The sequence below is a fragment of the Bombyx mori genome, chromosome W (genome assembly GCF_030269925.1).
Source record: "Bombyx mori chromosome W, ASM3026992v2".
Taxonomy (NCBI): Eukaryota; Metazoa; Arthropoda; class Insecta; order Lepidoptera; family Bombycidae; genus Bombyx; species Bombyx mori.
Window position 1 is genome coordinate 4733432 of NC_085135.1, and position 27050 is coordinate 4760481.

The 27050-nt window shown below is 42.0% G+C and overlaps 1 protein-coding gene and 1 long non-coding RNA gene across 4 annotated transcripts; both read right to left on the reverse strand.

Moving 5' to 3' along the window:
- Window positions 1–4208, reverse strand: LOC134201788 (uncharacterized). 2 transcript variants are annotated; one of them, XR_009977050.1, is made up of 4 exons: window positions 3925–4208; window positions 3259–3369; window positions 1566–1674; window positions 1–1474 (listed from the first exon to the last, which is right to left on the reverse strand). It is a non-coding gene; the product is annotated as an uncharacterized LOC134201788 (long non-coding RNA). The 2 variants fall into 2 exon arrangements; XR_009977049.1 differs by lacking the exon at window positions 3925–4208 and having other exon boundaries at window positions 3259–3633.
- A 1703-nt stretch (window positions 4209–5911) lies between these two features.
- LOC134201684 (myb-like protein X) lies at window positions 5912–9032 on the reverse strand. 2 transcript variants are annotated; one of them, XM_062676922.1, is made up of 2 exons: window positions 8050–9032; window positions 5912–7914 (listed from the first exon to the last, which is right to left on the reverse strand). In XM_062676922.1, the coding sequence occupies exon 2, from the start codon at window positions 7400–7402 to the stop codon at window positions 6086–6088; it is 1317 nt and encodes a 438-aa protein (XP_062532906.1). In that variant the 5' UTR covers window positions 7403–7914; window positions 8050–9032; the 3' UTR covers window positions 5912–6085. Both variants share the same exon structure in this region, with proteins under 2 accessions (XP_062532906.1, XP_062532908.1).
- Between the last annotated feature and the right edge of the window lie 18018 nt (window positions 9033–27050).

Sequence of the window (27050 nt, forward strand, 5' to 3'; positions counted from 1 at the left end):
TTCTCTGTAAGCTATTTAATTTCCCTATATTACAAACAATTTACTGTTAAAAGATAGTATGAACGTACAATTGTATAAAATTTCGAATAACAATAACTCCTCTAGATTAATCCTACTAGCGTACTTATTAACATTAAATCGAAAGTTATCTAAAAGTTAAATAAGTCTAGATAATCAAATCATTCCATCTCAATTAAGTCATTCGTGCGAAATATAAACATGTCAGCTTTCCATTACAAACATAGTAGACAATTTGAATTAAATTTAATAAATTTGTTTCTTAACGTTAGCAGTTCTTGCTTAAAGTTGATCGTGACAGATCATGACCTTGTACGAAAATCTTACATCTATAAACACTACCTATGCTTCGTCATACAATAATTGTCATTTAAACTAGCATTGTAGAGATAATACACACACTAAAGTGAATACTAAATTATTCTTAGCATTCTTATAAACATTTAGAAATTTAAGAAACAATTAACCCACAATTGTTCATAATATGTGACATTTTGTTCTGCACAAAACGTTTTGTTACATAATTTGAAAAAAAAAAAAATGTTTAAAAAATGTAATAATGATTTAAAGTACTCTTAAATATTGATAGTTTGTACTTAATGACGCTTATAGAAATCTTAGACATGATTACAATAGTTATAGTTTTATTTCCCTTCTAATTTATTTCTAATCTGACGTTTCTGACGCTTTAGCTTTGGTAATACTAGATGAAACAAACAGCAGATTGAAAGAAAATCATCTTAAAGATAATTACATTCATTGCAAACCATTAGTTTGAATTTTGTTACAAAAGAAACTGATGTTCGTTACATGCAAATGAATTATAAACATACACATGCAAACATAAAATGTAAATTTATCTTTTAATCCAAATTAAATGTACATTAATATTACATCTAAGAAAGGGTTTCGAAAATTTTTATTGCCCTCAACGGCAGACGAGTACGCAGCCCGGCTCGTGATAAGTGGTCACCAGTGCTTATAAACTTTAGCGGTGCCATAGGGGTCGCTGTCTATCACTTAAGTTTTAATAAATTTTTAATATACTCAGTCACAAGCATATTGATTTCACAGAATGAAAATGTAAGAAACGTAATCATGTTTGGGCATTTTCGTTTATATCTGCTCATACAGAAAACACGACTTAGCTAATATATTCCACAATAATGCTTTTGAATTACCATTAATTAAAATCATCTTCTCGTAGAATTTACAAAAGGTTATTTACAAAAATTTATATCAGTATTTTCATATATTACTAACTTACTAATTACAACAACTATTCAAATGTAATATACTATAACTATAAGAACTAAACAACCTATTTTAAAACAAAATTGGTATCAATTTAGTTCATATGAACTATTTCAATTATTAATTTATAAATTATAAACATATTTAAAAAAAAATTAAGATCCCTTGTGAGTTCACATTCCTTGCTGAATCAGTTCTTCTTCTGAAAAAGAGAAACAAAGTATCTTAAGTATGTAACAAATATTGAAAAAATACGACCATGAAAAATTTAGTGTTAATCTAATCATACTTACATAACCTTCTGCTTCAAATATAGTGCATCAATCTTAATTTTCATGTTTCAGACATTTTATGTGCTCCTTATAATTTTTCCATAAAATTTTGTCATTATCGAACATTTGTCTACAAAAAATATATATATATATATATATTGGGTAGAAGGATGAACGTGGTCACAGGCCACTTGGTGTAACTAGGTTATCAAACACCAGAAAACAAAACGTGAATGCCATCATCTAACTTTGGATGTGAGATCAATTGTGCTGTATTTTATTTAAATAGGAAACCATGACTGCTTCCCGACAGAAATAAGCAAGATGGTGATACACATCGGTATAACTTTACAATATGCCCTACCTCAACCATTTATATTCCAGTCAGAAGTTGCAGTATTCTTGTATAGTAAAAATATTCTATTTTACCACCAAGAAATAAAAATGATTTATAATTATACTAACCAAGTTAATTTAACAAAATCATTTATTTTATATATTTTTTGTTATAATAATCTAAGGTTTCTACTTTCACAAGGTCATTCTTATCAAATTTCGAAATTTTCCCATGCAAAATACCATTTACACCAGTACCTACACCAGCTATATATTATTGATCAAATTTGGAGATCATTAATAAAATTAATTAATTTGGTTTTGTGTTCCTTACATGTAATAAAACTATAATCACAAGCGAGGTTAAGCGCAACAGCAGTTTTATGCTTTAAAAAGGATGATTCGGGAGAAAAAGGTAAACAGGCAACAATTGTATAATAATAAATACTGTTCATTAAATTGATAAAATTGTGATTGGGATAAAACAAAGATTTCTTAGTGCAATCAATCTCATAGATAAAAGAATTAATGTCTAAATTGTTTTCAGCTAAATCATGCATGCAGGCAGTACATCCAGTAAAAATCTTTGATTAACATTTTTTTATAATATATCCTGATACATATTTCTTTAATTCAGCATAAATCAAACAATCGCTACTTTTTAATTGACCCACCACTAATATCAATTGCTCAGTATCAATAGAATAATCTATTTTGAGAATGTCATTAGACTTCTGATTGAAAAACTTTGTAAAGATTTTCATTGGATTAGTGTTGTCTTTCTCACAATTCGCTCCTAGAGAATGAGGTGAACCAAAATTATTAATGAGCAATGTTTTAAAAGCACTAATAAATTGACTACAATTAGGATTAATATTTCTAAAACCGTTACTTCTATTACTACTAAAGAAATTCTCCAATGGATCTTGATTCAAATTTCTAGTTAGTAAATTGCAGATATTGTGGTATTGATTTAAAAAATGCCACAATTCTTTAAATACTTTGATGTTATGGATCCACTTTTGGATTGAAAGAATTGATTTGTGTTTAATATTTACTACATTATTTTTTATAACACCTGATTTGAATTTAATAGACTCTAATATAGGCAGTAAATCATGCCATAAATTAAAATGAGGAGAATTTCTTTTTAAGCAGTTTTTGTATTGTTTTGGAGAATTTTGATAAGAATGACAATTAAATGAATCAAATAATTTGTCAAATTATAATTTGAGCTCCTCTAAAATTCTGAAAAGAAAAGTGTATAATTCAAAATCAAATATACTTGACAAACTATTCAAATATGGGTTTTAGTCATGAATAATTTTATGTTCAGTATTAGAGTAGTTTATTAAAAAATACAGATATTGGCACCTACTTCTGTATGATACACTTTCAATTTTTGTCATATTATTCATACTTGAAGTCGGCACAATTCCACTCAACAACTGTGGCTGATCAATTTCGATGTGAGCTGCATAATTTTGGTCTGAAATATTTACAAACAAATAAATTAATATTGTTATAAGTCTATTTGATGGTAGTATGAAGCACTTTTCAAAATGTCTGTTGCAAAGGCGAATGTTGTTATACATATATTTTTCACTGTTTTCCTGAGATTCTGCACTTAGTACAGATTTCCATTTATTAAATCTCTCAATTTGTTCTATTATCAAACTTTGTGGATTCGCAAATGCATGGAAGGGACCTTCAAATACGTAAAATTAAGAAAATATGTTTTTAGTAGCTAGTCTTTAATTGATCATTCCAAAAAGTTAGTTCCGAGCCCACTTGACAATAAGCATATAATACGCTGCGTTGCAAAACATAAATGCTGCCACCCACTCGAGACGATTATCTTAGATGTTATTGGGTGTTAATACGAGACTTAATAACGACTGTTTCGATCGAAACTTAACATAATAATATGATAGCTTGGCAACAGAAATAGGAAAGACCATTAGTTGGTGCTATTTCATTCAAATAAATAATTAATAATATTTCTGTTAACAAATGATATAGCGGGAAAATAGTGCAAACTCACCGTTACCAAGGCATCCGAAATAAAATTTCATTCTCGATCTTCGAGGCATGCTGACTATTAATAATAAACTTTCTGTAAGTAATGAAAACAATATACACAGGCATACGAAACTATAACGAAGAAAAAGTATTGGAGCCAAGTTATGTCTAAAGAGAATTCGAAACAGTTTCTTAATGCCTAATCGTCTAATATTTTCACAAACTAAAAGTTGCTCCAAATTGATACTAAATCGTAAAATAGCTCACAAACCGAGACCAAACCAAAAACGATTTAAAAAATTAAAGCGTCAGATACGCCATTTTGAAAACTACAAACTACTACAAAGTTGCCAATCCAAAGTAAAATATTTCTAAAATTTGGTTTTAGTAGCAGTTTATTTCCATGATACTGTTTATTTTCCTAACAGAAATATCATTTAATGTAACATAAGACATTTAATGTAACAGGATTTTTGTTAAAAATAAAAAATATTGATAAGTACGGTTTATGTTTCTAACATATATTTTTTTTGTTTCTGAAATAATTCCAACTTCTACCAACGATAGCATTTTTTATTGAGTCAGAACTCGTATCTGCCATCTAGTGAGTTTATTAGATCATTAATGCCTAAACGTTACAAAAATGACGTCGCCACAGGAGTAAGATGACGCTAGTTGTATGTTATTTTCCTTGGTATGGGAGTTGCACCCCCCTGGGCGTAACCTGCATTGACGAGAAGAGTGACCTTTGCGCAGACAGTTGAAGCACAGCTTCAACCGCACCACATCGGCGATACGCTCGTCAACCGGCTTTCCAAGGAACGAATCACAGTCGTACAGGCGATGGCTGCCGTTGCACAGAACACACGCCACAGAAGAAGACGCAGACGAGGCTGAAATTGCAAAGGATTTTGCATGAGACCTTTCAAATTTATGAAAAGATGAATTTGTTTCTCCTTTAAAAGTATTGGCTTGTCGTTCGGGCTTATTATTATGACGTATGGATTCTAGAACATCCGAACGGCCTTTTAAAAACTGAAAGAAGTCATTTAAGGAGGGACTTTCACTAAAAGTATTTTTAAATTCTTCTGTAGTGTGCAGCTCACCTAACCTTATATTTGTAACTGCACACACTAAATTACAACAGTATTACATGAATTGTCGACTTGAACAGTTCTCTTTTATTTCACCTACAACACTCCAATACATGGCGACCCTTAGCCAGCAGTTAAAATTTTACAACATACATAAATTACGAGAGTAGCTGAATAAATTATGAACAAATACAATTATGAAGAATAGAAGTTTGTGAAGACGAAAAGAGGAAAGAAGATTTTCAAATTACAGAAGATTGATTTAGATAAAGCGATGAAAACAATATCGACGGCGGAAAGCGAAAACGTCGTCATTCACAAAAACGGAAATATTCACCAGAGCCAAAAAACTTTTACACTTTTTTTCAAAAAATCATAACTACCGTGTTTTTTAAGTTAGACTCCAGATTTTTGGATATTAGGCTTGTTATTTTTTTTTTTATAATGTTCTAACTCCAAAACTTATTCTAACAATTATTTGCCAAAATTTTGTTGACTACGACTTTTTGAACTATATTTACAGAATGTTAAAACGCTGTAATTGCACTATAGAGCTGTATGGAGTTGGGTTAAATGCATTTTTTAAGGAAAGCGAAAACGCGGTAAGCAGCGGTACTTGAACTAAGGCTGCCAAACTATACGTTGTGAACGTGGTTATTCAATGAAATTAATCTCTTAGATATGGTGTAAACTAAAATAACAGCCGATTCAGGACACGACAAATGTTAACTACACGTAAAAAAAAAAAAAATTTGACAGAATATTAAAACGTAGAGTTCAATAAATAATTTACACTACAATTTATATTTGAAATATTTATTGACAAAAAACATAATAAGCTTAAAAATTGTTAAAAACATTTATAAATAAGTAGTTTACTTAATTAACTTAATTGTCTTTAAATGTAACAGGTCTCATATTATTTTTACCAACACTATTAAAAATACTCTCATAAAATCTATAATATTTGTACCAGTACAGTAAGCATTTAAATAAAAAAATATTGGTACATCTATAACAAAAGTAATTATGTATATGAAATAATGAGCTTAAAACTAAATGACAAACTTAACTATCCTCAAAACATATTTAATCATCTTCCTCATCAGTGTCAGGTAAACAGTCAATAACTTTTGTACTGGTTTTTAAGCTCAAGTATTCTTTTGCGAATCTTTCCGGAATCAAATTTTTATCAATCATTTTCTTTAAATCTGTATATTTTTTTTGCGAAATTGGCAATTTTGAAGTATACAAATTTTGTTTTGGAATGACATTATTCAAAGGACCTAATTGAATCTCTGTAGCTTCTGTACCTGGTAACATTGATGTTTTAACAAACATTTTGTTAGCATGTTTTTTATGAAAAGTAACGGTACATATTTTCGAAATATTGATGGTTTGATTCTTTTTGTAAGTACGTTCTACAATATTTTCAAATCCCAAAAAGTCTTTACCAGTCATTACATTCACAACGTATGGCTCTGGATTTTTTCTAGCTAACTCCATAATGGTTGGCCATTGTGACGGTGCCCAGACTATTGTTTTCTTTAGTGAATTTTCTATGGTAGCATGCATGCTATCAACAGGCATATATGTATGTCCTGGAATCAAATAATTTATTTGAATATTGTTGATATTCTCACAAATCGTTAATGCATATCGCAACATAGCTAGAATACTTTTATTTTTATTTTGTCCAAAACAGGAGTCGCAGTACAGTATCACTTGCTTCACATATCCGCGTTTGTCGACATCTTTTAGGTACGCTAGCAAACATGTTGCTATTTCATTAGCCCCCCTTTTAGCGTCAGCTTCTGTCCAGGTATTACAAATTCCAAGTTGTGTATTGCTTTCGTAAATTGTGAGGTTATAAACTGAAAATTTTCGTGTGTAATAGAGTAGCATGCTTTCACCGTGAGGGGTGTTCAAAACTTTCTGAAGATCGAAGCTGGCACATACCGTTCCGTTGTCTATTTTATTCAGTTTCTGGTGAAATACGAATCTTTTATATGATTCTTCTTTTTCCTCTTGGTGTTTCATAATTATATTCATTTCTTCTTCAGTTTTACAATCGTAGCTTTTAGCAGAAATGCACAAGACACATTTATCTTTTTTAGGGATATGAAACCCAATGTTAAAATATTTATGAAACCAAGCAGAAAATACTTTAAACGACATTGTTTTCTTGTTGGGGAAATGGGCTTGATACACGCGATGCAAATTCGTAATGTTTTTAAATTCTCCTGGTAGATATAATTTCGTTGAGTCTCTCCGACAATAATGAGATGGCAAAAGAGGTAAACTAAGAATGAAGTCTTTGGCTTCTTCAATTATGACTTCAGATGTTTTATTTCGACCCCCGCCGATTTTTCCACGACAATCTTCTTTTGCAAAACCATCAGTCATTGTAACAAGCGTATAAAGAATAAATCTTTGTGTTATGTCTAATGTAGAAATTAGAAATTGTTGACATACTCTGCGTCTACCTTCGCCATCATTTATAAAATATTAATATCTCTGAGATTTACTGGACGAAGTATTCTTTGTAGGTCTTTTAATCGCCTTTCTTATAGCACACTGGGCTATCCAGTCTTTTCTTCTTTGGTAGCTATTCAAACCCCAAAAATGCGTAAAGAGACTATTGCGACGCTCTTTGGAAATCTCTTTACAATTATTTATGCAGTTAGTTTTAGCACATGGATTGGGTTTTACATGTTTCTTTTCAATTATCTCGCCTTTTGTATTGAAATATTCTTCGCCTTTATTTTTTCTGTAACGATTTTCTTTTTTGACGTGTGCTTTACATTTACTTTTTTCTACTTGAAGTTGGTGTTCTTTTTCTACATCTAGGATTTCTTGATGCTCTTTCATTGCCAGTTTCTTACTTTTTTTTAATTTCTTTTTCGTTTTATTCTTATCTGAAAGTAAATTGCATAAAAATATTATAAAATGCTTTCTAATCAACAAGGTTAGCACATTAGTAGGTATATTTATATAATAATGTGTTAAACCTTGTAGATAATTATTATGTCAAATTATATTTTATTAGGTACCTTTTTTGGAATAGTTACATTCAGAATCACTTGAAGAAGCTGTTTCTTCACTGAGCTCTACATTCGATTCTTCCGATGGAAAAGCTTCGTTCAGCAACATGATATCAGGATCATCCTCAGCTACAAAATCAATATAAGATTTATTAAAATTGAGTTTCCTTCTTGACCTTCTACTAATACTTTCTTTTTTCATTATTTTTCCAGTTGGTGCTGGTGTGGTTGATTTTCGGTAATTTTTTCCTTTATTAATTTTAGTTACAGTTTGAGCAGATTCTGAATTAATGAAGGATTCTATTTTATCGGCATTAGCATCATTTAATATAGCCCCCTTCGTTTTGTTAGCTGGTAATTTGTTATGGTTGTTGTCCTTGAAATCCTTTTCGAAATTTTCTTCTTTATTTGAAAGCTGCCAATCCAATGTTGCATTCTTATTTTCACTACTTTTTTTACTTTCAACGCATACCTCAGCTGTGAACACATTAAGTGCTATATTGCTATCGTCGCAAGTATTTAAAGAAATTGTTTCTTTATTTTTGTTGCTGATAATCTCTTGTTCTTGATTATCAATGCAGTGTTCAAAGTTAAAATTGTTTGTGTCCGATGTAATACACCCTTGAATCACATCAATGTTAATGTCATCCTTGTCTTGGCTTTCATTTAATTTTGGAGATATTTCTTTAAAAAATTCAGCCGTGGCTTCTAAATAGTCTTTTGGAATTCTAAATGTAGGTGTCAAATTTTCTAAAACGTCTTTGGGTCTATGGTCAGGAGTTCTGACAATATCTTGATTATCTGATGTACTTTTAAGCTCATCTGGTTCTCCGTCTTCATTGTTATTCATGTTGTCTAGACTACGCATAAGTACTAACTTTCCATCTATTTTCCTATATACATCTTGTTGAAGGATTTGGACTTTTGACTTTTTTGGAGGGTTTTGAGGAAAACAATCACCTCTCAGCTTGTCACGCCATATTCTTCGTTTGTCCGCCATCTAAATAAAAGTAATTTTAGCAAAACTTAGATAGATAGATAAATAGATAGAAACACTTTATTGCCAAAAACTAATTCTACAGATTATTAAAGGATTAGGAACTAATCATTGTTTAGAAGTGTCCTATGGAGTGAAAAATAAAATAGCTTGTATATGTCGTCCTTATCATAATGAACTTTAAGTTTGTTTATATTTTACGTAAAAATTAACGTGAATACAAAAGTATTTAAAATCGGTATCAGTTTATATAGAAATAGACGCTAGGTAGGTATCTACATGAAAAACTTATATAGTATACATTCATACAATCTTATTCACTCACTAAAGTGAACCTGTGTCATAAAAATATTAGTAATATTAATATTTTTATTATCGTAATACATTAACAGCATCGTACTCATACTACCAGTATTGCAATTATTCTTACTCCCATAATACGTAGTATTTATTAGAACGACATACGAGAATGAGTACCTATTTAGCAAAATATTAGCATCCTACTATGCATTACAGGAAAAAATGCGAATATAATAATATAGTACTTACTTTAGTTTTACGTAATCACACCCACTATTTGAAATTATAAAATCACTTACAACATTTACCGCCACTCGCTTAGGCTGCTCGATGTCTACTGAGCGGCGACGCGATCATCAAATAACACCGCTTCGCCTTCGATCAAACGGCGGTAAATCGATGAAGTTTTAAATCTGCATCACTATAAAAATGGTGTTTAACTGTATATTTACTTTAAATAAGACAACGTAAATGTCGTAAGTTCAATAGTAAGAAGACTCGATCCTTATACCACTACCCGCTAAAACGTAGTTAGTGCGCGATAAATAAAAACACGAGCGAATAAAACGCGGTAGTCCGCACTGGAGCCAGCATTACTGATGGCGTCATCAACATGCATCCTTTTATACGGAAAACAAATTGTTGTAATCGACGTAGTATAAGTTATTACTTGTTTTTTCTGTAATTTACAGCCTTTTTGAATGCAGACATATAAGTTAAAACCTATTTTTTCAAAATGTTAATTTATAACCTATTCATCGTAGAATTACATAACCCGGACCATATGAAGCAGTTTTTTTTTCTGATTCGAATAGTGCAATAATAAAAAAAATCAGAAATTGTAGACTACGACCTTTTCGCTTTCCGCCGTCGATATAAGAACACAGAAAAGGGTGTTGCTGCCGGGAGCCGGGAGAATGCTCAAGCCTTATGATGAGAGGATATGCAGGGCGCCGGGAGATAAATTGTACGGGTCCGAGGTGGAGCAGCTAGGAGTCAGTTCGAGTCCAATGCTGAGGAGTTCATTCACCCATGCTACGTAAGACGTCATGACCTACTTACACGTTGACAGTAAATACGTGCTTACTGCAATGTAAGTTTTTGCTCTGATATTGTATTTTTTTTTACGTTATTTTAATGTTCTGTATTATATGTTATTATTAAGTTCATGCGGAATTTCTTTATATTCAGTTTAAAGAAATTATGTCACAACAATTGCAAGATTTACATGCTAATTTAGAATATTTAAGAGAATATATAGTAAAACTTGGTCCAAATAGGCGTACAGAGGATTTAGGTTTTAAAAAACTAGAGGAAGCTCAAAAAGAATATAGTAAATTGGAGTGTATTTTGACTCAGTTGAATCAAGAAATTCAGGATCAGAAATTAGATAAAAAATCTTGTGAGATTTTCCAAACATTAATTGATGAGATACGGCATAATTTTAAGAAAATAAAGAGTTTATTTTCTTTGAGAGATAGTAGTAGTCAAACTAGTTCTAAAGATTTGATAGAATATTCTGATTGTGCTACAAAAATGTCAGACTCATTTGATATTAAAACTGCAATTTCCCTGTTGCCGGTAATGAATGGCCAGGAGCAGGTGACAAATCAACTTATCGATGGTATTCTTCTTTATAGTTCGCTCATCAATGATGACAGTAAAACTAAATTAATAGATTTCGTATTAAAAACACGTCTCTCACCTAGTGCAAAACTGCGCCTTAAAGCTAAGTATACTGACATCGAAAGTTTGGTAGGAGATATTCGCATTTATTTGTTACCGAAAAAATCGGCTGTAGCATTACAAACCCAATTATTTAGAGTTACTCAAGGTCGTAGGACTATAGAAAAATTTGGTTCTGAGATTGAGGAGTTGTTCGTAAATCTCACGATTGCTCAGGCTAACGAGAAGCGCGATGCATATGAGGTATTGCGTCCTCTCAACGAGAAGACTGCAATTAAAAGGTTTAGCGATGGTTTGGCCGACAGACGGCTCAGCACCATCATTGCCTCGCGACAATTTGCGTCCTTATCTGAAGCTATTACAGCTGCTGTAGACGAGCAATCTATGTCATTCCACCCACAAGAGCAGGTTATGCAATTTAGAACTAACCAAAATGTTAAACGCGGAAACTACAGAGGTTTCCGAGGCCGAGGAAACAGCAATTTTTATAACAATAAGACAAATTATAATCGTAACTATAATTGTTATGAAAATAGTACAGGTCAACGAACTTCACATATCGTAAATCGAGGTAAACACTCAGGCGATCAACGCCAGCGTCAGCATTTTCGCGGCCGGCCGATAAATAATCAGCGTGTACAGCATAATACGCAAGAGTCCAATGTCCAAGACAACTTGCGCAACGATAACGCAAATAATTATGACAACTTAGAGTTTTTTCGTACCTAAGCAGTGCACTTATTCGATTTTTTGTTATAGTAATTTTTGTGTAATTAAGTGTCAACTTAAAAATAGTAATATCGATCTTAATTTATTAATCGATAGTGCAGCTAGTTTAGTAGAATTTATTGAATTTAGTAAAACATGATAAGATAATTATAAAAGGAATTAGTGGTAATTTAGAGTCTATGGGATATATTTATTTAAATATTGTAATTGATCATGTGAATTTTCATCAGAAATTCTACATTTTTGAGCATTTATCTTGCGCCGCAGAAGGTATACTAGGTCAGGATTTTTTCGAGCGATATAACGCGGTATTAAATTACAAAGATGGTACAGTGACTTTAGAATCCCAAAACGAGTCTGTTAGTGTTAATGTTAATAAAAGTACGTTTACAATTCCACCCCGTTGCGAAGTCATCAAATACATCCCGACGCCACAAAACTGTGATTGCGTCATTTTGTCAAAGGAAATTTATAAAGGCGTGTACACAGCAGGTGTAATATCGAAGCCACATAATGGACTTATTCCTGTTAGGATATTGAATACAACGGATAGTTCGGTTAATGTAAACACTTCAGAATTAACTATTAGTTGTCTAGATAAATTTTATGTTTGTAAGTTTGATGACGATTGTTTGTCGGTTGATAGAGTTAGAACTTTGCTCACTACTTTGCAACTACAAACATATCTGAATAAAGAGGAGCAAAGAAGCATTGAGAACATATGTGCCAAGTATGCAGATGTTTTTCACTTACCAGGCGATACGCTCACAACAACTAATTTAATAGAGCATTCAATCCAACTTAAGGAAAACGCGTCTCCATCATATGTCAAGCCTTATCGATTGCCAAAAGCATTGAAAGGCGAGGTACAAAAACAAATAGATGAGATGATTAAAAATGATATTATAGAGGAATCTATTTCAGAGTGGTCAAGTCCTATTTTATTAGTACCTAAAAAGACAGATAGGACAGGAGAAAGGAAATGCTCCGAGGATACCGCACCGTCTCCTTCGAGGCGGCGTGCTTGCTCGCCGGGGCGCCACCCTGGGACCTGGAGGCGGAGGCGCTCGCTGCCGATTACCGGTGGCGTAGCGACCTCCGCTCTAGGGGGGAAGGGCGCCCCGGCGAAGGAGTAGTTCGAGCGCGGAGGCTCCAATCTCGGCGGTCCGTGCTGGAGGCGTGGTCTCGCCGCTTGGCGGACCCGTCGGCCGGCCTCCGAACCGTCGAGGCGGTCCGCCCGGTTCTCGCGGACTGGGTGGGCCGCGACCGCGGATGCCTCACCTTCCGGCTAACGCAGATGCTTACCGGCCATGGTTGTTTTGGCCGGTACCTCTTTAAGATAGCCGGAAGGGAACCGACGGCGCAGTGCCACCACTGCGCGGACCGCGACGAGGAAGACACAGCGGAACACACGCTGGCGCGTTGCTCTGGATTCGACGAGCAACGCGCCGCCCTCGTCGCGGTCATTGGAGAGGACCTCTCGCTGCCGCGCGTCGTGGCTACGATGCTCGGCAGCGACGCGTCCTGGAAGGCGATGCTCGACTTCTGCGAGTCCACCATCTCGCAGAAGGAGGCGGCGGAGCGAGAGAGGGAGAGCTCTTCCCTTTCCGCACCGATCCGTCGCCGTCGAGCCGGGGGCCGGAGGCGGGAATACGCCCGTACGTCCCGGCCCCTGTAGATGGCGGCCTCCCCCCGGTGAAGGTCAAGGGGCGACCTGAGGGGGTGAGGCCGCGCGGCGCGCTACCAGCACTCTAGCGCGCTGCCGTGGAGTGAATAGAGCGACCGGTCGACGGTGTATCGCGTCCCGACCCGGCAGGCTGGTTCTGGTCCAGCGGGGTATTCCGGGACACCAGCGGCACCGTCTGGGCGGCCCGACGGGCTGCCGTACCGAGACGGCCGACGTTTCAGAGCCTTCGATTCGCCTCGAAGGCTCCGTCGGCTGGGCGTCCTTGGGGTGAGCCGCGCCGTCTGGTTGTAGTGTTGACCGCGGTAGCCCCCCTACCTCATCCGGGTTCTGACCTCGGAGGGGATCGGACGTCGGGTGTAAGAGTGCAGAGGAGTCGTTTAGTGGGTGGGCTCTAAAATCCTTGGGCCCGCGGTCTGCTCACAACACCATGCAGATCGTTGAGTCTCACATACCCCGCGCGCCCCTTTTGCGCGGGGACCTCGTAGGAGGTTCGGCCCTCTACCCGAAAAAAAAAAAAAAAAAAAAAAAAGGAGAAAGGAAATGGAGACTTGTAGTAGATTATCGTCAACTTAATAATAGGATACAGGATGATAAGTTTCCGTTACCTAACATCACTGAGATCCTAGATTCGCTATCAAATAACATCTATTTTTCAAAATTAGATCTCAGTCAAGGTTATTATCAACTGTCATTAGACGAAAAATCTAGAAAATATACTGCATTCACAACAGACAAGCAGTATCAAATGAAACGATGTCCAATGGGATTAAAGACATCCCCAAGTGCCTTTGCACGTCTTATGACCATAGCAATGTCAGGGTTAAATTATAAATCATGTTTCCTCTACCAAGACGACTGTATTGTGGTAGGTAATTATCTTGAAACGCACAACAAGAATCTCGTAAACATTCCAAAATGTTTACGAAAAGTAAATTTGAAATTAAATCCATTAAAATGTGAATTTTTGCGTAAGGAAATAGTTTATTTAGGTCACAAAATTACTTCAGAAGGTATATTTCCCGAACCATCAAAGGTGACATGCCTGCAAAAATACCCTGTACCACAGAATGTAGACGAAGTCAAGAGATTTGTTGCATTCGCTAACTATTATAGGCGCTTTATTCCAAAATTCGCAGAAATAGCTTATCCTTTGAATGCGTTATGTAAGAAAAACGTACCGTTTGTGTGGAGTGACGAATGCGAGAGATCATTTTATAAGTTAAAAGAGATACTCATTAGTCCGATTGTACTTGACTATCCAGACTTTAGTGACAAAAATACTTTTACGCTACAAACTGACGCACCAAAACTTGGATTAGGCGCCGTACTGTCTAATAGCAATGGCAAGGTAGTCGCGTATGCCAGCCGTAACTTGAAACCAGCTGAGATGCGGTACCCTGTGATTGAGTTAGAATTACTCGCTATTGTTTGGGCAGTTCGACATTTTAGACCTTATTTATACGGTAAAAAGTTTTATATAAAAACTGACCATAAGCCATTGATTTACTTATTTAATATGACCGATCCTTCAAGCCGTTTAACTAAGTTTAGATTATATCTTGAGGAGTACGATTTTGAAATCAGCTATGTCCCAGGACGGCACAACGCAGCTGCAGATGCATTGAGCCGGATACCTATTACATCCAATAGTTTAAAGGAAATGCAACAGCATGTAGTATCGGTCATGACAAGAGCACAGGCTCGTAGGTTACGTATTGACTGTGACAATAATAATATGACTACGGAGGTATCCTCTACTCCAAGGCCTGATCAACCTAAAGTAGTGGAAATCCTCAAACGACCAATTGACGGCGTTGAATTGATTCTATTTTGTAATAAAAATACATTAAAACAGATAGAAAAATTCAAACATTTTACTAGTGATAATGGTAACTGCAAATTCGTGCCTGAAAAATCAGCAATTTTTATAATTTCTCAATCGTTGTCTACCGTAAATGTGTTAACGAGAGAATTACAACGTTTTTGCAAACAAATCGAAGTAAACGAGCTCGTAATAATTAAAAGTAAGCGCTATGAACGAATTGTAAACAATTTTGTAAAGGAAATAAGCCATTTGAAAGATTTTCCCAAGTTACTTGTCATTAAAGATGTGACAAGTATTACTGACAAAGACACAAGGACTGTGATCCTAAATGACTTCCACCTGTTACCCACGAGTGGCCACGCGGGGGTAAACAGAATGTTAAATAATATTAGGAAGTATTATTATTGGCCAGGAATGACCAATGAAGTATCAGAATACGTAAAGAAATGTAAAAGTTGTCAGATTCAAAAGCATTCCAATAGACGTACAAAGGAGCCAATGGTTATCACATCCACGGCATCCACTGCTTTTGAGAGAGTTATTTTAGATTTAATGGGGTCATTAGATGTAGATAATTTTAAAGGATAATAAAGCATATAGATAATAAAGCATAAAGATAATAAAGCATTCATAAAAATAATACAAAGAAGTTTGTAACTTAAAATATTGTTTTATTGGATTTTTGTTAGTAAAGTATGAAATTTAATAATATTTTGTGTAATTTAGTTTAAGTAAAAAAAAAAAAAAAAAGTAATGATGTAATAATATCTTTTTTTTTAAAAAGGGGGGAGGTGTAGTGTGCAGCTCACCTAACCTTATATTTGTAACTGCACACACTAAATTACAACAGTATTACATGAATTGTCGACTTGAACAGTTCTCTTTTATTTCACCTACAACACTCCAATACACTTCCCATTTAGCACTAGTGGGACTGTCGAGCTTGGCTGAGACCAAATGTATGACTAAAGAATCCCATGTATCGGTTTTTTCACCCAAAGTCTTTAAGGCACGTAAATTTTTTGAAACATTATCAATCAGGTACCTTAAGTTCTTTGCTGAATCGCGTTGCTGTTGCATGTTACATAACGCATGCAAATGGTGGCTTTTGAGATGCTTGATGTTATTATACCTCTCGCAAAGAAGCTCCCATGCCACCTTATAGTTGGCCGAGCTAATTTCCAGGTTGCTGATAACGCGAGAGGCCTCCCCTTCAAGATAAGAATTTAAATAATAAAACTTATGTATTATTGGTTCAATTTTGTTGTTTTGATCAATGAGAGAACAACATGAGTCTCGAAATTCCAACCATTTAAAGTAGCTGCCGTCGAAATTTGAAATCTTTATGACGGGTAGTTTAAATCCCATGGAATTGTGATTATTATTACAATTATTGGAATGAGAACTGCATTCAGAATGATGAGATCCAGATGGCGCATTCTTTTCTAAAATACACTTCGTTTTTGCAATAAGTAAAGAAAAGTCAGACTCAATATTTTCTGTTATATCTAATTCACCATCTAGGTCCTCTGAATTTAAGGTCTCAATCTGCGCTTGAATGTCATCGAAAATTGTGAGCATCTCTCGGAAGCGTTCAAACCTTTGTTCGATTAAATAATAATCGCTTCGCGAGATTGACGTCTCTTCAGTAAATGCATTCAAAAAATTCTTATATTTGGTGACACGACCCTTAACTGAGCTACGTTTATTGTTTAAATCTTTTAAATCGCTATTTATACTGATTTGTGGTGCGTTTAATGAAAGCGCACTCCCTAAAGGGGATTTAGTATCAGATTCACCGCCCCTAAACATATTTAGTTACTTATATAACAGAACTGAACCAAAACAATATAAAAAATATATAAAAAAAGTTTAATAATAGAGAAGCTAAGTATTCTTATTGTAAATAAGGTGCAATTAATTTCAAAAAATTATATTGTTTAATAATGTGAGATCTATTAATTATGAAATATAATGGTAAAACACAGTGGGCTGCACGGCAATAGCTGAATAATTGCGATAGATAGGGATATAAAAGTGGCAATGCTATTCAGGCAAAAGAGATGATAAAACAGCCGTGAAGATAATTAAAATAGATTTAAAGCATACAGACAGGCAGGGACTGGGCACTTCCTGGCTTAGCTGTGGCTGCGGCGCGTAGACTTCGCTGACCGGCGGGCTTCAAGCTGGATAATATACCGTCCTTATTGAGATCATTCCGTCTGCACTCCAAATTGCATAGCGCGATGTCTGGAACCTTCTATTGCGTCGAGCGGCGATCATACGCTCCGTGCGTAAAGGTCACGCAGCGGTCGTAGCGGGTCCAAGGTCCGTGCGCTTTTGCTTAGCGTTTCGATATCGTTAATCACGTCGGGGTCACCAATGTTTTGTATGTAGGTTCTCTTAATGAAATTACTATAATGATTATTACAAATTGCCGTGGCCAAAATTGTGTTTGTTTTGTCAATTATGCGCGTACGCTTAGCTAGTCCTTGGAGAAGTGACCAGCGGCCGCGCTCAGAGCCGCGAGCCGAAACCTCCCTCCCCGCGCCTCTCCACTGAGGGACGGCTAGCAAGTAGCAATGTGCCGGAACAGTTAGCGTATATAAACACTAAATTTTTAGTTATTATTTATATTAATTCTAATGCTGTTCTCCTAATTCTTTTTTCTTATTGTCCAGTTGTTAATTGTTAATTTTGATTAATTTTCTTCTATTTAATTGAATTTAAGTTGAACTTAGCTGTTATTGATAAGTATAGATATTAGATACTAATAGTAATACAGTACCTTATTCAAAATTCACATTTCCTTCTCTCTATTTTGATAACTTGGCAGTAACTGATAGGGTCAGCAATAGCTACCTGTCAACCGGTAAAGAACCTTGTTAGACAGTTTTTGATTGACTAACTAGTGAGGGTGCTCTTGATGTCCGCGTGACCGACTTAGGATAGCCATATCATGTCTGGTAGGGCTTCTCCCCCCATCGTCAGCACACCCCGCCCGTCCCGGAAGGGACGTCAAGCAATGGACGAACTATACGCCCGTCGCCCAATCCCACGAACCCGACCGGTCCCGATGGACCCCGGCAAGGACGATTCGGCCGGACCTTCGGTCTCGGCCCGGGTCTCCCAGGGGATCGGACCGGGGGAAGGTTTCCTTCCCTTGTCGACCGATTACCCTGGGACACCTCGGCCGAGAAAGAAGGCCAGGTCTGAGTCCGACCGAGGCTCATCGGAGGACCAAGACAAACGACCGCGACTAGGTCCCACCTCTAAATCGGAAGGAGAGGATAGCGAGGCCACGTCCTCCTCCCCCTCCTCCTCCCAATCTTCCACTCCAGACTCATCACGATCCTCATTCCCTACTGGGAGTCCCATCCCAGCAGTCAAACCTGTTCCCAAACCGAGGGCCCCCGTCAGGACAAGGGTAGCCCCAGGCCCACTTAGATCCCCTCCCCGATTCCCCTCCCCTACCATTTCCCCTATCCCGGTGGATTCGACTCGATGTGCCCCCGCCCTAAGCGGCACGGCGGGCAATCTGGATTCTACCAGATATATGGACCTCGAGTCCACCAAAGCCCAACAATTCCCTATTCCTTCACAACCCATCCCCTCTACGTCCTACGCGACCATAGCCGCATCACAACCCCCAGTAGGTACACGCCCCAAGCCTACCCAACCGCAAGTTCCCCTATCCCCGAGGCCGAGGGCCCAGGAGGAGCTCCGCCGTCATCCACCTATCATGGTGGAAGCTCTCCCGAACTGGTCTCGCCATATGGCGGCCATTAGGGAGCGCCTCGGTAGGGCTCCTTCTGCCAGACCCCACGGCGCCGGTTTCCGCTTCCTGCCGTCATCGGCGGAGGAGTACAGGGTGATCCAGGACTATCTTTCTGCTGACAAAACCATTAAATGGTTTTGTTACGCGCTGTCGGAGGAAATACCCTCGAAGGTGGCTGTCCGGGGTCTCCCTGCTGACACCGATGCGACGGAAGTAACAAACGCCCTCAAGGAGCTGGGCTTTCCTGCCCGATATGCCCGGTGTATCCAGGCCAAGAGGGGGAGACAGGGCTGCGTTTTTTTCGTGGCGCTGGACCACCTCTCCAAGGGTGACCTCGTCCGGCTGTATTCAGTTAACGAACTGTTATACTTGCCGGGGGTGACGGTCGAGGGATGGCGTCCAACCCGGGGACCTGCGCAGTGTCACCGCTGCCAGGCCTTCGGGCACGCGTCCACGAACTATCACCGTGCGGTCCGCTGCGTTCGATGTGCCGGCGAGCACATTGTGGCGGGCTGCCCGAGGCCAAGGGATGGCCCATTATCCTGCGCTAATTGCGGGAAGGACCACGTCGCCGTCGATCGGCGGTGTGTGGTCTACCGCAAGAGGGCCAGGATGATGGGAGTAACCATCCCCCCTCCTGTTCCATCGGTGCCGCGGCCCAGGAATATCCCAGCTCCAGCAGCTGCTCCTGTCGTGTCTGCACCCATCCCCAAGGGGAAGGGGAAGGGAAAAGGGAAATCCTCCCAAACCACAGCCCATCCCCCTCCTAGTACCTATCCGTCTGTCTCGGTGGTGGAGGCTGGGCCGTCAGCGGCCACGCTGATGGCGCAGGCCAACCCACCAAGGCGGCCAAATAAACCTACCCCTACTCCTCGTGGCCGAGCTAACACCGCTCCAACAACCGCGATCATGCCCCCACCTCAGACTCAGAGCATCGGCAACAAGAAAAAGGAGAAAAATAGGAAAAATAAATTAAAAAGGAAATTGAGGAAAAAGAAAGAAAGAGAAGAGGTTAACAGGGGTATTACCGAGCCCATCGTGCCGGATTCCCCACCCGCCCATGCTGAGGCGATGATCATCAATGATCAGCCACCTGCAAACGTCAGCCCAACACCTGAGGCTCCTTCAATCGAGCCTAACTTAAATAGACAGCCCCCTCTCCCCCCCCGCCCTCAGCGCGAGCAGCGCAGCGGTCGGCAGGCCTCACAACCTCCCGGTCGCAGACGGGACCCACAGCACCTAATCTGCGTGCTGTGGGTCTCGTCTGCGGAGGAGAGGCTGGACTCCTACCGGGCGCGTCCGTAGGTGGCGGATAACGGGATCCTCTGGGCGACATTCCCAGAGGTATCGTCCGATCTTTTTCGTTGCAAGGATTCTTAGGTTTTAGGTCCTAGGTATAGGGTTAGGTGTAGATGTAGGTTAAGGTACTAGGTTTAGGATTAGGTTAAGGCTTAAGTTAGGATAATGTAGTTAGGCTTTGCAACGAAAGAGATCGGATGACGCGGACCAAACCAGCACTAGGAGGAGCGGAAGGACTGCGCCCTCCACACTCTTCATTAAGTGAAGAGTGCTCCTTCTGGAGGGCGCAGTTTTCGAAGACAACGGTTCGCCGGCCTGCCGTGAGCGGTGGCACTCTGTGCCCCGTTGTCGTGGAAGTGAGCCAGCAACTGCTGGCCGCTGGTTGCCATGTCCCCGGCTTCGGCTACAGGGGAACGCCCCCCAGATATGAGGGGTACCGGTTCACCGGCGTGGCTTCGTGGTTGCTCGTTTCGAGCGTCGGGCGGTGGTTTGCCGAGTTGCTCTGTGCACTCGGTGGGCTGCCGGCTATCCCGTAATCCCCACTGGGTGGGGGATGGTGGCCGCTGCCGCAAGGCATGGGGCTGCGAGGACGCAAACCTCTATAAAAAATACCCCAATCCCAAGCCTTGATGCCCGGTGAGGGGATGAATGGCTGGAGGGAGTCCAGTCCCGAGGGCATCACCCGATCCCAGGGGACTTCACCCCTGGTTAAATAAAAAAAGAAAAAATCAAATGTAATGGACAGTTGTAAAAAGATATTACCCCAGGAGGGTACCTCCCGCTCTGCGGGAGGAGAATCCCTCCGTGCATCCGAGCAATCGGATGCACGCTGCCCTTCGTATTCTGGGGGGGGCACCAACTGCCACGACGAGGAAGGCGGTAGCACGAGCCGCGTAAGGGAGAGGGTCCCGATCGTGCTCTTGGAGCGCTGCGACAGCGCGGTCTCACTGCGCTCGACACGAAGCTCCGCGAGGGGTTGCGTGTCGAGTGGTCGAGATTCGCCGCGGCTGTTAACTTTAGGCAGCACCGGAAAAGGGGAGAAAGAAGCAGGGAGGATTCAACGGAAGCGGAAGACGGTCAAGCGGCCGACGAGTCCCGCCCCGCTCGACTCCTTCGAAGGAGAGCCCATGGCCGCGAAGTTCTTGGCGATCGAGGAAGGGCCGGCAAATGCTACAGCGTCGCTCGCCAATAGCAAGTCAACCCGAAACAGACTGGTCGCGACCGGATCGGTGCAGACCAGGGCCGCTTGCTGCAGGGCAAAAAACACGGTTGAGCAGCTGCAGGCACAGAACGCAGGGCTGCTTGCCGAAAATTTGGAGCTGCGGGCCGAAGTCGCCGCGCTGCACATGCGGGTGGATGAGCCTATTGCGGAGCTCCGTAACCTGACTCCACCCGATGGCGCGGAGATGGCGGAGCTGAAGCGGCGGCTCGCCATCTTGGAGGCACGCAGCTCACCGGTGGAGCGTGCAAGGCCGCCGCTCGCCCATGAGCGAAAAGCCGCCGCCCAAGCGAAGCCCCAGTCCGCTGGGCTCGCTAGGCTTGAAAGGGCCCAATTATCACGGGCCACTGTATATGGACCCGCTGGACGGCAAACGCCTGTGCAGCCCGCAAGACCACAGCCTACGGCCGCTAACACGCGCCAGGCCGTTAAGGTGAGGCCCGGTAGGAGCCGCACAAAATAAAAGGGGAACGTGAATGCTGCTAAGCCGGTACCGCCACCCCAGCCCCACCCGCTGCCTCCAGCTCCATCCAGTATGGATGTGGCCTGGACTGAGGTAGTGAAGCGGGGCCATAAGAATAAAAAAGGGTGCCGGCTGCGGCACGCCCCCAGCCCACCCCAGTGGCTGCTGCTCCCCATTAAGAGGGTCGAGCGGCAGCTCAAGGAAAAAACAAGAGGCGTCGAAACGGCAAACCGCGAGCTCCGCGGTCAGCGGCAGTGGTCTTGGAGCTACTGCCGGCTGCAAAGGAAAAGGGAATAACTTATATGGAGGTAATGAGCCGAGCGCGTGGTGCCGTTGATGTCGACGCCATAGGCGTGGAGGGCGGGCTCAAGGTTCGGCACACCGCTAACGGGGCCTGGCTACTGGAATGTCCAGGCGCCCAATCTGGCGCAGCCGCGGACAGACTGGTGGCGCGGCTCCGGGAGATTTTGCCGGACCCAGAGATAGTGCGCATCGAACGCCCCGTCAAAATGGCGGAAGTTAAATTGACGGGCCTCGATGAATGCGCGACCCAGGACCAAGTGGCCGCCGCCATTGCATCACAGGCGAACTGTGCCCTGGCCCACGTTAACGTGGGGGAACTCCGGAGCACTTACTCCGGAGCCCGCACCGCATGGGCGCGGTGCCCCGTGCAGGCGGCCATTCTTCTAGCCACACCTCCAAGTGGGAAGCCTGCCAACACGCCTGGAAGGTTGCGCGTAGGCTGGATCATGGCTCAGGTGCAACTACAGGAGGCAAGACCTTGGCGATGCCTCCGGTGCTTCGGTACTGGGCATGGCCTCGCTAAATGCCCGTCTACTGTCGACCGCAGCGGATTGTGTTTCCGTTGCGGTCAGTCCGGGCACAAGGCTGCCACCTGCACCGCCGTTCCGCACTATGTACTTTGTGATGCGGCGAAGCGGCAGGCCGACCACCGGGCTGGGGGGCCAGCATGTCGTTCAGCCCCCTCCTCAACGAAGAGGAGGAGACGTGAAAAAAATAAAAACAAAAAAGGTCCAGAGGAGGTGCCAGCTGCAAATGAAGTAGCAGGCGAGCTAGTTCCCGCCGCGGCTGTCGAGCCGGAGGGCGGGATGGACGAAGGAGCGATGGACGTAACCCCTCAATAATGGGGCACGTCTATCGCTTCCTCCAGGCCAATCTGAACCACTCCGCCAGGGCGCAGGATCTCCTCGTCCACACCGTGGCGGAGTGGTCAATTGATGTCGCTGTCGCCGCGGAGCCGTACTTCGTCCCTGCTGATCAGGATTCCTGGATCGGGGACATCGACGGCTCCGTGGCAATCATAATCAGACAGGCTGCGGCGTTACCCCCCCTGGTGATGGTGGCCAGGGGATCCGGTTACGTCGCGGCCAGGGTCGATGAAACCGTCGTGATCGGGGTGTACTTCTCTCCGAACAGACATCTCGCTGAGTTCGAGCGGTTCTTGGGCGGGCTCGAGGCGTTGGTTAATCGCATCGGGTCTCGCCCGGTGATTTTAGCGGGAGACCTCAATGCCAAATGGGTAGCTTGGGGTTCCCCCCGCCCGAACTCGCGCGGCAGGATGCTCTTGGAGTGGGCGATCGCGGCCGGTCTCTGTCTCTTGAACAGGGGTTCGGTCGCGACTTGCGTGCGATGGAACGGCGAATCTCACGTGGATGTGACTTTCGCATCTCCTTCCATCGCACGCCGCACCCGTGGCTGGCGTGTTCTTGAGGGGGCGGAGACGCTCTCGGACCATCGATACGTCCGATTTGAGCTCTCTGCCTCCTCTCGCTCTGCGTCAGCTATGGTCGCCCGTGGTGAGGAGGAGCTCCCGCGTAGTACGCCTCGATCATTCCCCAGGCGGGCACTGAAGCGCCTGAATAAGGAGCTCCTGGTGGAGGCGGCTGCAGTGGCTGCGTGGGCACCCGTGCCCGCGAGCCCTGTGGATGTGGAGTCGGAGGCTGACTGGTTCCGGGGAACGATGCGTCGGACTTGCGATGCAGCGATGCCCCGGGTAGGCGGTGGCGGTGCGTATTGGTGGTCACCCAATATCGCGCAACTCCGTGAGGAGTGCGTACGGGCGCGCCGCCGGAGCGCTCGCCACCGCCGCCGCCGTCTTCGCGATGACGACTTTGCGGAGGCAGCAGACCGGCTGCACGCCGACTGCCGTCAAAAGCAAGAGGCGTTGCGGCTGGCCATCGGTGAGGCCAAATCTCAGGGCATGCAGACGCTCCTGGAGACGCTCGATCAGGATCCCTGGGGGCGCCCATACAAAACTGTCCGCAAGAAATTACGGCCGTGGGCTCCCCCGATGACCGAGCGACTCCAGCCTCGGCAGCTGCGGGAAATAGTTTCTGTGCTGTTCCCGCAGGGAGAGGGGACTTTCCGGCCCCCTTCCATGGGCACGCCACCACGTCACGATGATGGTGATGCCCCTGCCGACGTGCCCCCTCCGAAGATTTCGGGAGCAGAGATCCGTGCGGCCGTGTCAAAGATGAGGAGGAAGGACGCAGCCCCCGGCCCTGATGGTATTCACGGCCGGGTCTGGGATTTGGTCTTCGGTGCTCTGGGGGACCGGCTTGTGCGACTTTTCGAAGCTTGCCTTGAGTCGGGACGGTTTCCGACCCAGTGGAAGACGGGCAGACTCGTCCTTTTGAGGAAGGAGGGGCGCCCGGCGGACTCACCCGCGGGGTACCGCCCCATTGTGTTGCTGGACGAGGCGGGAAAATTATTGGAGCGAGTTGTCGCCGCCCGCATCGCCCGGCACCTGACTGGGACGGGTCCCGATCTATCGGCGGAGCAGTACGGCTTCAGAGAGGGCCGCTCTACCATCGACGCGATTATGCGCGTGCGTGCCTTCTCTGATGAAGCTGTCGCCCGGGGTGGGGTCGCTCTGGCGATGTCCCTGGACATTGCCAATGCTTTCAACACCTTAGCCTGGTCAGTGATCGCGGGGGCGCTTGAATATCACTGCGTCCCTGTGTACCTTCGCCGGCTGATCGGATCCTATCTTGAGGACAGGTCGGTCGTATGCACCGGACACGGGGGTGCGGTGCTCCGCTTTCCGGTCGAGCGCGGTGTTCCACAGGGGTCTGTCCTTGGCCCTCTTCTGTGGAATATCGGCTACGACTGGGTCCTGCGGGGTGCCCTTCACAGCCCTCTCCCGGGCCTACGCGTTGTGTGTTACGCGGATGACACGTTAATCATGGCTCGGGGGAAAGACTACTATGAGTCTGCCCGTCTTGCCTGCGCAGGGGTGGCATTCGTCGTCGGTAATATTCGGAGGTTGGGCCTCGAGGTGGCGCTCGAAAAATCCCAGGCCCTGCTGTTTCACAGGGCTGGAAGAGAGCCGCCACCCGGGGCCCATCTGGTGATTGGAGGCGTCCGCGTCGAGGTTGGGGTAACCGGGTTGCGGTACCTCGGCCTCGAATTGGATGGTCGTTGAAACTTCCGCGCTCACTTCGAGAAGTTAGGCTTTTGGGTCACTACTGTAGATGTTGTTACCAATTGTGACTTCAGTAATAAAGAACTAATACACAGTAATGAAAACACCGTTTATTCCGTAAGATGGTACATGTGTTTACATAAAGACCGGCGCCGGGCAACTGGTGCAGTGTAATGCAATAACTGCATGCGCAAGCGCTTACGTGTCCCTACAATATTCCTCCCTTTAAAAAAAAATTTTGTTACAATTATATTAAATTTTTAAGTTTAAAATTATACAATATATCTATATAATATATCATCCTAGTAGTTAACAACGCACTGTGTCACAGCAGCAGGTGCCGAGTCATCAGTAATGTAATGCGACGAGTTGCACGAATCGCAAGTACAAACTACATTCACAAGAATTATTACGTAAACAAAACATAGTTAACAATAACATACTTCGTACAATTGCCTCTCTTTTGGAGCATTAGGTATATAAATGCTTAATAAATAAAATAGAGTTATTAATAAACTCTTCAAATATAATCACATATAATCACACTTTAAATATAACCAGCCGTATCAGTTGCGTTGGTGTCGGGCTGCTGTTGCACAGTTTGTATCCTGACTACAGGTGGATTGACGTGCCCCACCGTCATTTCCTTTTTTAGCCAGTTTCTGATTTTCCGATGGCAGTGAATCCGCATTCCGTAGCACAGAATTACTGATAATAGTACTGCAATAACTATAAGCACTATACCAAAATTATTGATCTTATTATCGAGATGTCCGGGGACAACTTGCGCTTGGGCAATAGCAGTATTATCTTTGCTCTCGTTGATACCCATTGTGACTAATAGACTGATTCACAAAACTAATAAACAATCTATATCTATACTAATATTATCTATACTAATATTATAAAGAGGAAAGATTTGTTTGTTTGTTTGTTTCGAATAGGCTCCGAAACTACTGGACCGATTTGAAAAATTCTTTTTCCATTAGAAGCCGACATTATCCCTGATGAATATAGGCTACTTTTTTTTTATTTTTTTTATTTTATTTTTTTGGTTTCATGTGTGTTTTAATGTTTCCGAAGCGAAGCGAGGGCGGGTCGCTAGTTACTATATAAATTCCAAATGTGATCTGCTATATAACAACTAAAATGCTAAGTCAGAATATGACCTACATACTCGTAATGGGTACACGTATGACGTGCGATGCGATTCAGGTTGAAATTGTACACATGAATTTCAACATAATTGAATGCAACTTTGTAAAACAATGCTTGGTGCAAGTACATACTCAACAATATATTTATGTAATTTAACGTAAATGGATGCAATGCCATTACCTTAGAATGTATATTTAGGTATCTAATAACTACTACACATAATATAACTACATAGTTAACATTATGAAACTGTAAATATTATTGCTATTATAAAATTACTTAATATATAATATAACTTAATAAAACAACATTACATTTAATACTAGTCTAAAAATCTTAAAGGCTGTTTAATTACGCGTCCACTTCTAGTCACAAAGTGTTTAGGTGCTAAAATGTGGGGCCACGGAACACGCGTTTCATCGTT